General features: G+C 40.7%; 1 protein-coding gene across 2 annotated transcripts in view; it reads left to right on the top strand.

Annotated features, from left to right (window-relative positions):
• Nucleotides 1-10,057: 10,057 nt before the first annotated feature.
• The window catches only part of sf3b1 (splicing factor 3b, subunit 1), a 70,799-nt gene continuing 65,687 nt past the window's right edge, over nt 10,058-15,169 (top strand). For both annotated transcript variants that reach the window (XM_060827403.1, XM_060827405.1), the window contains exon 1: nt 10,058-10,143. In XM_060827403.1, the coding sequence (XP_060683386.1) occupies nt 10,116-10,143 (28 nt within the window). In that variant the 5' untranslated portion in view covers nt 10,058-10,115. The remainder of the gene's footprint in view (nt 10,144-15,169) is intronic.

Raw genomic sequence — 15,169 nt, 5'->3', positions numbered from 1 at the left:
GATTTATTTATTGTCGTGTACCTCAGTATAGTGAAAAGATCTGTTTACAAGCAGTACAGGCAGATCATAGGAAGCAAGGGCATACAGATCAGAGGATGAAATAAAACTTGGACAGAGTAAGACATAAAGGTTACATCGCACAGGGCATGCACTAGACAAGATCGACCTTAGAAAAATCAACATCATTTGAAGTTAGAAAGTCCATTCATCCGTCAAAGAATGGCCAGGAAAAAGCGGTTCCTGAACAGTGCATGTGTTCAAGCTTCTGTATCTTCTGTCTGATGGAAGAGGTTAGAGGAGAGCATTACCGAGGTGCAATGGATCTTTGATGATGGTGGCAATTGTGTAAATAGAGTCCATAGATGGAAGGTTGACTTTCGTGATGATCTGGGCAGTGCATATAACCTTAATGGTAGTTTCTTACAGTCCTGGGCAGAGCAATTGCCATACCAGATCATTATACACCCGGATAGTATGCTTCCAATGGATCATCTGTGAAGGTTGGTCAGAGTCCATATGGACATGCCAAATTTCATGAGCAACCTGAGGAAGTAGTGGTGTTGTTGCACCTTCTTGACCGTTGCATCTACATGGGAAGTCTGCGATAGGTTGTCAGTTATTGTCACTCCTAGTAACTTGACAGTCTCCACCCTCTCAATCCCAGCTCTGTTGATTTAGATGGGGGCATGTTCTTCCCCTTTCTTTCTGAAGTCAATGATCAGTTCTTTAGTTTTGGCAACATTGTGAGAGTGGTTGTTCTCATTGCACAATGTCACCAAGCCCTCTATCTCCTTTTTGTTGTTAGATATCCGTCCAACCACAGTGGTGTCAGTAAATGTGGCCTTCATTCGGAATTTGGCAATACGGTTATGGGTGAACAGGGAGTACAGTAGAGGGCTGAGGATGCATCCTTGAGGAGCTCCAGTGTTGAGTGTTATCATGGAGGAGGTGTAGTTATCTATCTTCACTAATTGCAGTGTGTGGGTCAGAAAACTGAGGATCCAGTTGCAGAGGGCAGAAATGAGACCAAGGTCTCAGAGTTTTGAGATCAGTCTAGAGAGGATAATGGTGTGAAGGCCGAACTGCACACAATGAGCAGGAGCCGAATGTAGGTGTCCCTGTTGTCCAGGTGTTCCCAGGATGAATGCAGGGCTAAGGAAATGGCATCAGCTGTGGACCTGTTACATTGGTAGGCAAATTGTAGGGGATCGAGGCAGGATGGGAGGCTAGAGTTGATGTGGGACATGACTTGAAGCACTTAATAATTATGCAAGTCAGAGTCACTGGGCAGTGATCATCAAGGCACATTGCATGTGCTTCCTTAGGTACTGGGATCTTCTTGAAGCGGGGTGGTGGGGGGAGGGTGGAATCTTTGGCTTGTAGGAGGGAGAGGTTGAAGGCGTCGATGAATATCTCTGCCAGTTGGTCCGCGCAGGATCTGTGATCATTTGGGGATTCTGTCCGGGCAAATTGCTTTCCTTTGGTTGACTTCCAGGAAGACTGATCAGCCTATGTACCATGATATACATCAGAACCATGATCTCTGCAGCGGTGACAGCGGACACAGGTGTATCCAGGGCTATTGGGACAGTTGACACTATGCCGCTGGCATTCTGCTCAAACTAAGCATATAGAGCATTGAGCACATCAGGGAGGGATGTGTCTTTACTGTTATCATCATGATTATAGCTTTATTGTGGACTTTGACATCTACATGATAGCTTAAAATATTATTCTGTGCATATTGAAATCATAGCAGAGTCTTTCATGCCGGCCCAAAATAAATCATTCTTTTGAGAGGTTCATTAGTGTGGGGATGCAGGTACATTTAAATTGGCCCCACCTTTCATTCCGCAGTTACTTGCTTATACAGTATCCATCATTCAAGAAAATAAAGCAAGTAGACGACAACCAAACTGCTTCCTCAGCAAATTATCGAAGACTTGCAGTTTTATAACATTTTTCACTTGCCTACTGGACGTCTTCAACCACTTTACGGCCAATAAAGTACATCTTTGAAATATAGTCGCTCGTGTAATGTACGACAAGTGGCAGCTCATTTGAATTGCAAATTCTCACAAATGGAAATGAGAAAGACTAATTGATCAATTTTCACGCTAATTGATAATTCAACATTGGCCAGCAGTTTTTTCAACAGTACCATGAGATCTTTCACATCTACCTGAGCATAATGTCTCATCTGATAAGGAGACATGCATACAACAATAATCAAATGCAGATTCTCATTTGATTTCAAATTCTCCATCAGACTTTGATGTGTTGTGAAGGTACCTATTACAAAAAAAAGTTTGTAATAGATGTGGATAACATATAATAGTTTATATTATGGGATGCCTGAAGAACTAACATAATTTACCCCCACATAAATTCCAATGCCACCAGATTTGAGAATCTTTACGTATTGACATAGAGTCATAGAGATGTACAGCACAGAAACAGATCCTTTGGTCCAACTAGTCCATGCCGACCAGATATCCCAACCTAACCTAGTCCCATTTACCAGTGTTCAGCCCATATCCCTCTAAAACCTTCCTATTCATATACCCAAATGCCTTTTGAATGTTGCAATCGTACCAGCCTCCACCACCTCTTCTGGCAGCTGATTCCATACACGCATCACCCTCTGAGTGAAAAAGCTGCCCCATATGCTTCTTTTATATCTTTCCCCTCTTGCCCTAAACCTATGCCTTCTAATTCTGGATTTTTTTTTCACAAAGATAACTTTGAATCACAGGTTCCCATTTTTTTAGGCTTATAAATTCAAAAGGATAAGGAAGTTGAAGTTTGAAAAGGCAGCTTGCTCTATTAAATCTTCTATGTTTCCAATTCAGAAAGTGTACTTGTCTATTTAACCTAAGAGTGCATTCTATTCCACTTTGACTACATTCAACTTCATTTGGTTGTTAAATAACTCTCTGAATATCTCATTTGCTTTGTGGATGATCAGAGTCAGAACACATTAGAAGAAAAGTTGTCTGGCCAAATGTTAATTACCATTCAAGGTGAATTAATACTGCATTATATGACATTTTGGTCCACTGTGTTCTGTAAATGATAGCCTGTACACTCTACACAGTACCAAAATAAAATGCAGATCTAAGTAAAGTACTTAGAAATAAATTATTCAAATGAAGAAAAAAAGACTTGCATTGAGAAAGCACATTTCATGACCTCTATGTTTCCAAAAGTGCTTTAGAGCCAATTGTGTTTGAGGTGTAATTATTGCTATAATTTTGAGACTTGAATTTATTATTGTAATACTACATTACATACAATATATTAAGTTTTTAACACATCTTAATGAGTTACAAAATTGGCCAATATTTACAGTTTTGAGAAGCAAAACACAGTCTAATGACTGAGGTTCCAACCTCATGGACCAGTGAACAAGGAACTATAATTGTCTTGTGACTCAGTATTAATGTCCCTACCCCAGGTCAGGTTCCTCCTCTACCCCCTCTGGCAGCTCATTCCAGACATGCACCTGCCTCAGAAGTGGCTAACCTGGCTGAATAGGCTGATTAAAAATAACCATATACTTAATTGATGGGCTATTATATGGTACACAGGTGCTGCCCATACTTCTGGGCCGAGAAGGCCTAGATTCAAGTCCCAAATGCAGCAGAGGTGTATTGTAACATGTCTAGACAGGTTGATTAAAAATATCTTTTTAAAAGTTAATGTAAATTGATGTAATAGGCTGGACACATTGAAGTAAAGAGGATAGCTTAAAATTGATCATTTGATCCATCGTGCAAATGATGGCTGTTCAAGAGACTTCATACATACATGCATCTAGATGTATGTACAGAAACAGACTCTTTGGTCCAACTTGTCCATGCCTACCACGTATCCTAAATTAATCTAGTCCCACTTGCCAGCATTTGGCCCATATCCCTCTTAAATCATTCTATTCATATACCCATCCAGACACCTTTCAAATGTTGTAATTATACCAGCCTCCACCACCTCCTCTGGCAGCTTATTTCATACGTACAGCAACGTCCGCATGAAAATGTTGCCCGTAGGTCCCTTTTAAATAATTCTCCTCTTACTTTAAACCTATGCCACCTGGTTTTGGACTCCCCCACCCTGCAGAAAAGACCTTGACTGTACATCCTACTCTATCCATCCCCTCATGATTTTATAGACTTCTGTAAGGTCACCCTTCAGCCTCAAACATTCCAGGGAAAATAGCCCCAGCCTTTTCAACCTCTCCCTGTAGCTAAAAACTCTAATCCTTACAATATCCTTGCAAGTTGTTTTTGAACCTTTTCAAGTTTCATAACATCTTTCCTTTAACAAGGAGACCTTTTTTAATTTCTAAAATAATCCAGAGTCTCTCAAATTAATATTATTCATTGCAATATTATTTGACTGTTGATTGAATCTAAAATCTTTAAATTCCTTCGTAAAGCATAAATGGATCTTTCCCACAAGTTTGTCAATGGAATATCTTTCGTTGAGCATTTTAAATGTTTCTTTAATGTTTCCCACTGTTTATTTATAGCCATACCTTTTAGTCTATTTACCTAATTAACTAGAGCCAGCTCTCTCTCCTCATACCCCTAAATTGGATTTGTCTAAATTTAAGATTATTACATGATTAGAGTACACCATTTTCAAACTTAATGTGGAACTCAGTTGTATTATGATCACTACTTTCAAGTGGACCTCTTACTATGACATTAATAATTAACTCTGCCTCATTAAACAATACTAGCTCTAAAATAACCTTACCCTTAGTTGGATCCATGATATATTGTTCTGGGAAACCTTCACAAAAATATTCTAAAACCTCATCTTCCAGACCTCCTTTGAAATTTGATTTGTCTAGACTAACTGAAGATTAAAGTTCCCTATAACTATTACATCAAACTACAATAATTTATTGTTTAATGCTCTGTCAAATGGTAAATAGTACCAGGGAGAAAAGGAGGACTGCAGATGCTGGAGATCACAGTTGAAAAGTGTAGCCCTGGAAAAGCACAGCAGGTCAGGCAGCATCCAAGGACAGGAGAATGGACGTTTCAGGTTTATGCCCAAAACGTAGACTCTCCTGTTCCTCGGATGCTGCCTGACCTGCTCTGCTTGTCCAGCGCCACACTTTTCAAATAGTAGGGGGCCTGTTACCTACTCCCATGAATATTTTCTGGCCCTTGATGTTCCCAAGCTCTATCCACAATGATTCTATTCCCTAACTTTTGGAGCAATGATCCTTCTATGCAATTAGCTCTATTTCCATGTTCTTTCCCCATGGTCTTTCAAATACTTATATTTCTTTGGAAAGTTGTTATTGAACCAGCTTCCATCATCCTTTCAAGAAAAGCATTCCAGCTTTACACAGAGTCATATAGTCATAGAGATGAAAACACCTCAGTCCAACTCATCCATGCCATCCTAAATAAATCTAGTCCCATTTGCCAGCATTTGGCCCATATTGTTCTAAACCCTTCCTGTTCATATACCCATCCTGATGACTTTTAAATTGTACTAGCCTCCACCACTTCCGCTGGTAGCTTATATTACACGCCTACAACCCTCTGTGTGGAAAAGTTGCCCATAGGTTTCTTTTAAATCTTTCCCCCCTCACCTTAAACCTATGCCCTCTAGTTTTGGACTCCCCACCCTGGGGAAAAAACTTTATCTATTTACCTTATCCATGCCCCTCATGATTTTATAAACTTCTATAAGGTCACCCTCAGCCTCTGATGCTGCAAGGAAAATAGCCCTATCAGTCTCTCCCCACAGCTCAAACCCTCCAACCCTGGCAATATCCTTATAAATCTTTTCTGAACCGTTTCAAGTTTCATAACATCCTTCTGATAGGAGGGAGACCAGAATTGAACATAGTCTTCCAAAAGTTGCCTAACCAATGTCCTCTACAGCCACAATATGACCTCCCAACTCCTCTATTCAATGTATACCAAACACCTCTTTCACTATCCTGTGATCTTCTGCGATCACTATCCTTCTCCCTGTGACTGCACTTTCAAGGAACTATGAACCTGCATTCCAAGGTCTCTTTGTTCTGCAACCTACTCAAGGATCCTACCATAAAGTGTGTAAGTCCTGCACTGATTTGCCTTTCCAAAAAGCAGCACCTCAGACCTATCTAAATTATACTCCATCTGCCATTCTTCAGCCCATTGGCCCAACTGATCCCATTGTACTCTGAGGTAACTTTCTTCACTATCCACTACACCTCCAATTTTGGTGTAATCTGCAATCTTATTAACCGTACCTCCTATGTTCACATCCAAATCATTTATATAAATGACAAGAAGCAGTTGACCCAGCACTGACCCTTGTGGCACACAGCTGGTTACTGACCTCTGGTCTGAAAAGCAGCCTGACACCACCATCCTCTGTCTTTTACCTTCGAGCCAGTTCTGTATCCAAATGGCTAGTTCTCCCTGTATTCCATGTAATCTAACCTTGCTAACTAGTCAACCATGAGGAACTTTGTCTAACATCTTACTGAAATCCATATAGATCACATATTCTGCTCTGCCCTCATCAATCCTCTTTGTTACTTCTACAAAACCTCAAGTTTGTGAGACATGATTTCCCACACACAAAGTCATGTTGACTATCCCTAATCAGTCCTTGCCTTTCCAAATACATGTACATCCTGTCCCTCAGGATACCCTCCAACAACTTGCCTACCATTGATGTCAGGCTCACTGGTCTATAGTTCCCTGGCTTTTCCTTACCACCTTTCTTAAATAGTGGCACCACATTAGTGAACCTCCAGTCTTCTGGCAGCTCATTTATGGCTATTGATGATACAAATACCCCAGCAAGGGGCCCAGCAATCACTTCCCTAGCTTCCCACAGAGTTCTGGGGTACACCTGATCAGGTCCTGGAGATTTATCTAATTTATGCGTTTTGAGACATTTTCCAAGCTGTTGCTTTTTATTTGCTCACATTCTCTATCTTCCATATCATTATCCTTAATAAACACTGATGCAAAATATTCATTTAGTATCTCACCCATCTCTTGCAGTCCCACACATGGGCAGCCTTTCCGATCTTTAAGGGGCCCTATTCTCTCCCTAGTTACTTTTTTGTCCTTAATGTATTTGTAGAATCCCTTTGGACTCTCCTTAACCCTATTTGCCAAAGCTCTATCATGTTCCTTTTTTGTCCTCTTGATTTCCCTCTTAAGTGTACTCCCACTGCTTTTGTACTCTTTTGGGGATTCACTCGAAATCTGTTGCCTGTACCTGACATATGCTTCCTTCTTAATCTTGACCAAAATCTCAATTTTTCTGGTCATCCAGCATTCCCTACACCTATCAGCCTTGCCCTTCACCCTAACAGCAACATACTGTCTCTGGACTCTCATTATCTCATTTTTGAAAGCTTCCCATTCTCCAACTGTCCCTTTACCTTCAAACATTCACTGCCAATCAGCTTCTGAAAGTTCTTGCCTAATACTGTCAAAATTGCCCTTCCTCCTGTTTAGAAGTTTAACATTTAGATCCAGTCTATCCTTTTCCATCACTGTTTTAAAACTAATAGAATTATGGTTACTGGCACCAAAGTGCTCCCCACTGACACCTGCCCTGCCTTACTTTCAAGAGTAGGCCAAGTTTTGCACCTTCTCTAGAAGGTATATCCCATACTAAATCAGAATTCTTTTTTGTACACACTTAACAAATTCTTCTCCATCTAAGCCCTTTGTAACCATCTTATAATGATAGAATCCCGACAATGCAGAAAGAGGGCATTAGGATATATTACTATGCTAAAGGGTCCCTTGAAAATTTACTAGGAAAATTAAATTCTGTACAACAAAAATTGTTATCTTCTGCAATGAATAAAACCCAAGATTCATAACAGTTTCTAACTGTATCTTCAAGGTAATGTAATCACAAGCTAATTATGATTTAGGCAGACTATTTGATCAATATTTATTGATCCATCCAGAAACAACTCCATTGTAGTATCCAATTTGTTTCTGAAGTACATCCAGCTCCAATATTGTACTGAGTCTATTACAGACATAGCTGGATGAAAGATTCTTGAAACAATAGGCACAAAGAATATTCCAGGCCCTACCAAGAGTTCATCATGACTCTTACCCTTCCTAATTCATGTACTCAGAAATTCTGTCTCTTTGAAACAGTCATTTCAAATGTCAAATCATTTTGATCCAGCAACTGTATGCAGTTACTTAGCATAGTGCTGAATATTAGAAATGGCCTTTATTTGGCTGTGATTTCTGGTAAAGGGATGAATATGTCTAAAAATTAATTGGCCCCTGATTTCAAATATAGATCATTCCTTCTGTAAGACCTTCCTGATATCAGTCCTACATTTACCAATCACTTGATGTAATCTTCATCTATCTCCTTATTTTACTTACAATTTAATTACAAACAGTATTTCATACTGATATTTCATTTGCTTTTCCATACACCTCTGTTAGTTCACCTTTAGCATACTTCTTATGAATGGCATCACTGAAAATACAACATGGAAACCAATTATTCTGCTCTAATGGCTTGTATTGATACTTTTTTCCTCACTGAAAAATTAATCCTAACTTTATGCCTATCCTGTTTCAATATCCCTTTCACTCCCTTTTGTTCAACCATCTGTTTAAGCTTTGACATCAGGAATCCATCTCCTGGTTTGTATTATCTCCAGTTTTGTAAATGGACCAAAGTACTTACATCGTGGTCTAACCTAAAGACTTTAGAGTTCAACCTTGGCTTCCTTTGACTTGTATACAACTTCTTTGGTTAGATTAATATTCTAACAGTTCAAATTGGTGAAACTTAATCCTAAATATTGAAGGGTCCTCAACCTGAAAACATAACTTTGCTCCATTGTCCACAAATAGAATTACTGCATATTTCCAGCATTTGTAGTGTTAATTTCCAAATTTACAGCATCCACATTTTTTCTTCATACTTGTGACTGAATTACAAAGGTAATGGGACATACAACAAAAAAAATCTAGGGGAGAAATAAATGGTTACACAGAATAGCAGAGGGAGAGGGGAGGATGGAAAATATCACAAAAAAGAGAGTTCTCCCAGCCTTGTGGTGTGAAGAAGAATGCAGGGATGCAGATTGCAATTACCTATTGAAAAATGAGCCATTGTTCCTGATATTTGTATTGAGAAGTACTTTGAGAAGCGCTTGAGTTGTGGAAGATATTACACAATCACAAGTCTTTCTTTTCAGCAAAATGATCACTGAGCCTGTGCTTGGGTTTCCTGCTGCAGAAGACACTAGACTATAACCAGTGAGCACATTATACCAAGCTGAAAAATGTACAAGTAAGTCCAATTTTCACCTGACAAGAATTAAATTATGCGTCATTGACAAGAGAGGATAACTTCTTTCATGTTGCACCTTCATGAGAAGGTACTGGAGAATGGAAATAAGTATTGGACACAGGGCTGTCACAGATGTGTTTGTGGTGGAAGATGAGAACAAGGAGAAACCTGTTATGGGTTTAGTCAAAATGGGTGTGGGAAATGGAATGGATTTAGTTAAGGACAAAGGAGGGGAATCTTTGGCTGCCAAAAAATGTTCATAAGCTGTGGTTACACCTGTCATTTTCCCATTTAGTTTACAGTTACTTATGTTTCTGTTTAATGGCTTGTGTTTTAGACTTTGTGTACATTAAATTTTATGTGTCATTCATTTACCCATACACTTCATGACTACAGAAACATTAGAAAACTTCAAATTTGTATTACCAAGTCGCAGGTAGCAAAAGTTTCATTACCACGTTCGACACAGTTGAATAATAATTCCACCGATGTGACAAAATAAAACTGACTGAGTGTCTCGTTTATATTTTAGAAAATTTTCAAACTACCAAAGAATGTTGCAACGCAGTTAGAAGTGGGGCATCCACAAAGCGAAGAAAACGATTTTCATAATGACATTGGCAATTTATTATGTTAACAGCAGTGATTTGACTGGCATCCCTTAAAGAATAACAGTGCTGCCTGGAGTGAGCTCAGACGAAGGAGTATTGGTGCTGTCTCTGCAGAGGAGCTGCTGTCAATCAAATCCCGGGGCCCGCCCACATCCCCGCGGGTTCCGCTCGCGACCGCTGTACAAAATGGCGAAGATCGCCAAGACTCATGAAGGTAACGGGGGGGAACTATATAGGACTCTATTCCGTCACCTTTTGTTTCAGAAAGGCGAGTTGAGGTTACAAGAGAGTTTCTGTAGGCAGTGTCCGTAGTTCCTCCAGGTGTGAGCAGATGTGTTGAGCTGTAAGAAATGTGGCCGCAGTTCTGATGTGCGAGCGCTGGCTGGCTCAGGAAATGGCGTCGCTCTTGAGAGCGCAAATGAGGCCAAAGGAGAGGCTTGTAGCACCAGCGACTTCGGCTCTCCCGCGGCACTGACTAGTTCTTGAAATAGGAGGGCTGGCTGGGTGGGTGGTCTTAGTTCAAGTGCCTTCACCACACGCAGTCTTAATGGGCTTTCGGTGGCTGAGTTTTTGCGGAGATTGGAGCCAGGCGGACTGACGCAGTCAGCCTGCGGCCTTGTCAATAAGGACGATCCACCGCCAGCATCGGGGGGGAAAAAATAGAGAGCGGTTGACTGCATCATTGCATTGTACCCGGATTTAATGTGGAGATTGTTAAGGAGGTAGATCCGATTTCAACCCAGTCCCCGTCTCTGCCTAGAGTGCAGAGGGGTGTCGAAATGGGGACTCACGTGTTTTCCTACTGGATGGCCTTAAGAGTAGCATAGTCGATAGTAATAAAGGGTCATTTGATTTGATTTGAAGCACACAACTAGCTATCTTTATTTTGGCCTGGATTGCCAAGTATTGCAGTTTTTGTGTATCGTAATTCTTGCTAAAGGATGCTTACACAAATATACACAGCTCTGCCATTATTTGACAAATCGTCAACGTTTTGAGATCTTAAGCGACGGTGTTAACACACCCAAAATATTAAAACACAATGTTGCTTATAAAGTAGATGAATGACAATTTGATCAATACTTCGTAAAGCCGCCATGACTTAGGAGTGGTGTTGGTCCTCGTTGCTTTGTTTCACCGTGAAACAAAACTGCTAAATTACACTTTTTTTCTCCAGCAGAAAGATTGAATTAATGTTTCAGGTCAAATATGAATTTTCTTCAGAATTGGATAACTATTTATGAAAAGCAAATGAGATTTCAACTTATTCAAAAACAAATTGCTAGAGAAGCTCAACAGGTCTTTCAGCAACTGTGGAGAGAAATCAGTAAACATTTCATGTCCAGTGAGCTTTTCTCAGTACATGAAGGTGCTGACCAGGCTTCCCAATTCATGTGCCTGAATTTGGCCCATAACCCTTTAAACCTTTCCTATTCATGTACCTGTCCAAATGTCTTTTCAATGTTATTAGTGTACTAACATTACCATTTCCTGTAGCATTCCATAAATGCATCCACCCTCTGTAGTAAAAGTTGTACCATGGGTCTCTTTTAAATCTTTCACCTCCTCACCCTTAAATTTATCCCCTCGTTTCACAATAAGGGTGGTATGATGGCTCAGTGGTTAGCACTGCTGCCTCACAGCATCAGGGACCCGGGTTCAATTCCTGCCTCTAGCTACTGTCTGTGTGGAGTTCGCACATTCTCCCTGTGTCAATGTGGGTTTCCTCCCACAATCCAAAGATGTGCAGGTTGGGTGAATTGGCCATGCTAAATTGCCCATTGTGTTAGGTGCATTAGTTAAGGGTAAATGTAGGGGAATGGGTCTGGGTGGGTTACTCTTCAGAGAGTTGGCGTGGAGTTGGTGGGCCAAATGGCCTGTTTCCATACTGTGGGGAATCTGATCAGCTTTGCATTGTCTCCCTTTTCTAAATCAATTTGCTTTTACAGTAAGCATGGAATAACTCTCAGTTCTTCTTGACACAACTTGTTCCAAGAAATGACATGATGAATCTCTCATTAACTGACCCAGAACCATTCAGATAGTTCAGTTTTCCAGTTCTTATGATTGAGAAACATTTATGTTTAATATGAGATTGAGACAGAAATGGTTCAATTTTATGCAACCATTAGGCATGTTAATTATTTGCAAAGTCATGTTTGAAATGTCACTATCTTGCTGTTGACAATAAAAGACAATAAAAGTTGAAATGATCACCAATTTTGAAATTGATATATGTTCTGCATTTAATGTGAAGTGTCTGTAGATAATTTGATTTAAACCTACAGTTTCTATTGGTAAATGTTTTTTTTCGGTGTCAGTAATTCTTTTGAATTCTGCATTGTTAAAATTGTACCTGCATTATTGTGTTTATAATTGCAGTATAACTCATAATGACTTTTGATGTTTTTTTCAAGTATGCCATAATGCACCCTGTGTTTTAGAAAGGGAGGCAAGAGAGGAGGGGGAGGGGCATTTTTGATAAGGGATAGCATTACAGCTGTGCTGAGGGAGGATATTCCCGGAAATACATCCAAGGAAGTTATTTGGGTGGAACTGAGAAATAAGAAAGGGATGATCACCTTATTAGGATTGTATTATATTCCCCCTAATAGTCAGAGGGAAATTGAGAAACAAACTTGTAAGGAGATCTCAGCTATCTGTAAAAATAATAGGGTAGGGGATTTTAACTTTCCAAACATAGACTGGGACTGCCACAATGTTAAAGGTTTAACTGGAGAGGAATTTGTGAAGTGTGTACAAGACAATTTTCTGATTCAGTATGTGGATGTACCTACTAGAAAAGGTGCAAAACCTGATCTATTCTTGGGAAAGAAGGCAGGGCAGGTGACTGAGGTGTCAGTGGGGAGCACTTTGGGGCCAGCAACCATAATTCTATTCGTTTTTAAAATAGTGATGGAAAAGGATAGACCAGATCTAAAAGTTGAAGTTCTAAATTGGAGAAAGGCCAATTTTAACGGTATTAGGCAAGAACTTTCGAAAGCTGATTGGGCGCAGATGATTGCAGGTAAAGGGACAATTGGAAAATGGGAAGCCTTCAGAAATGAGATAACGAGAATCCAGAAAACGTATATTCCTGTCAGGGTGAAAGGAAAGGCTGGTAAGTATAGGGAATGCTGGATAACTAAAGAATTGAGGGTTTGGTTGAGAAAAAGAAGGAAGCATATGTCAGGTATGCACAGTGGTTAGCACTGCTGCCTCACAGCGCCAGAGACCCGTGTTCAATTACCGCCTCAGGCGACTGACTGTGTGGAGTTTGCACGTTCTCCCCGTGTCTGCGTGGGTTTCCTCTGGTTGCTCGGGTTTCCTCCCACATTCCAAAGATGTGCAGGTCAGGTGAATTGGCCATGCTAAATTGCCCGTAGTGTTAGGTAAGGGGTAAATGTAGGGGTATGGGTGGGTTGCACTTCGGCGGGTCGTGTGGACTTGTTATGCCGAAGGGCCTGTTTCCACACTAAGTAATCTAATCTAATCTAATCTAATCGTATAGACAGGATAGATCGAGTGAATCCTTGGAGTATAAAGAAAGTAGGAGTATACTAAAGAGGGAAATCAGGAGGGCAAAAAGGGGACGTGAGATAGCTTTGGCAAATAGAATTAAGGAGAATCCAAAGGGTTTTTACAAATACATTAAGGACAAAAGGGTAACTAGGGAGAGAATAGGGGCCCTCGAAGATTAGCAAGGTGGCCTTTGTGTGGAGCCGCAGAAAATGGGGGAGATACTAAATGAGAATTTTGCATCAGTATTTACTGTGGAAAAGGACGTGGAAGATATAGACTGTAGGGAAATAGATTGTGACATCTTGCAACAAGTCCAGATTAGAGAGAAGGAAGTGCTGGATGTCTTGAAATGGGTAAAGGTGGATAAATCCCTAGGACCTGATCAGGTGTACCAGAGAACTCTTGGGAAGCTAGAGAAGTGATTGTTGGGCCTCTTGCTGAGATATTTGTTTCATCGATAGTCACAGAGAGAAAGTGAGGACTGCAGATGTTGGAGATCAGAGCTGAAAATGTGTTGCTGGAAAAGTGCAGCGTCAGGCAGCACCCAAGGAGCAAGAGAATTGATGTTTCGGGCATGAGCCCTTCTTCAGGAATGCATTCCTGAAGAAGGGCTCATGCCTGAAATGTCGGTTCTCCTGCTTCTTGGATGCTTCATCGATAGTCACAGGTGAGATTCCAGAAGACTGGAGGTTAGCAAATGTGGTGCCACTGTTTTAAGAAGGTTGGTAAGGACAAACCAGGGAACTATAGACCAGTGAGCCTGACCTCGCTGGTGGGCAAGTTGTTGGAGAGAATCCTGAGGGATAGGATGTGCATGTGTTTGGAAAGGCAAGGACTGATTAGGGATTGTCAACATGGATTTGTGCGTGGGAAATCATGTCTCACAAACTAGATTGAGTTTTTTGAAGAAATAACAAAGAAGATTGATGAGGGCAGAGTGGCAGATGTGATCTATATGGACTTCAGTAAGGTGTTCGACAAGGTTCCCCATGGGAGACTGATCAGCAAGGTTAGATCTCATTGAATACAGGGAGAACTAGCCATTGCATGGATACAGAACTGGCTCAAAGGTAGAAGACAGAGGATGGTGGTGGAGGGTTGTTTTTCAGATTGGAGACCTGTGACCAGTGGAGTGCCACAAAGATCGGTGTTGCGTCCTCTACTTTTTGTCATTTGCATAAATGATTTGGATGTGAGCATAAGAGGTACAGTTAGTAATTTTGCAGATGACACCAAAATTGGAGGTGTAGTGGACAACAAAGAGGGTTACCTCAGATTACAACAGGATCTTGACCATATGGGCCACTGGGCTGAAAAGTGGCAGATGGAATTTAATGCAGATAAATGCGAGGTGCTGCACTTTGGGAAAGCAAATCTTAGCAGGACTTATACACTTAATGGTAAGGTCCTAGGAAGTGTTGCTGAACAAAGAGACCGTGGAGTGCAGGTTCATAGCTCCTTGAAAGTGGAGGTTCAGGTAGATAGGATAGTGAAGAAGGCATTTGATATGCTTTCCTTTTTTGGTCAGAGTATTGAGTACAGGAGTTGGGAGGTCATGTTGCGGCTGTACAGAACATTGGTTAGTCCATTGTTGGAATATTGCATGCAGTTCTGGTCGTCTTCCTATTGGAAAGATGTTGTGAAACCTGAAAGGGTTCAGAAAAGATATACAAGGATGTTGCCAGGGTTAGAGGATTTGAGCTATAGGGAGAGGCTGA

The sequence above is a fragment of the Hemiscyllium ocellatum genome, chromosome 7, assembly GCF_020745735.1.
Source record: "Hemiscyllium ocellatum isolate sHemOce1 chromosome 7, sHemOce1.pat.X.cur, whole genome shotgun sequence".
In the NCBI taxonomy this organism is placed as follows: domain Eukaryota; kingdom Metazoa; phylum Chordata; class Chondrichthyes; order Orectolobiformes; family Hemiscylliidae; genus Hemiscyllium; species Hemiscyllium ocellatum.
Note: the sequence above shows the minus strand (reverse complement) of the source record. Positions and strands in the feature narration are given on the sequence as shown.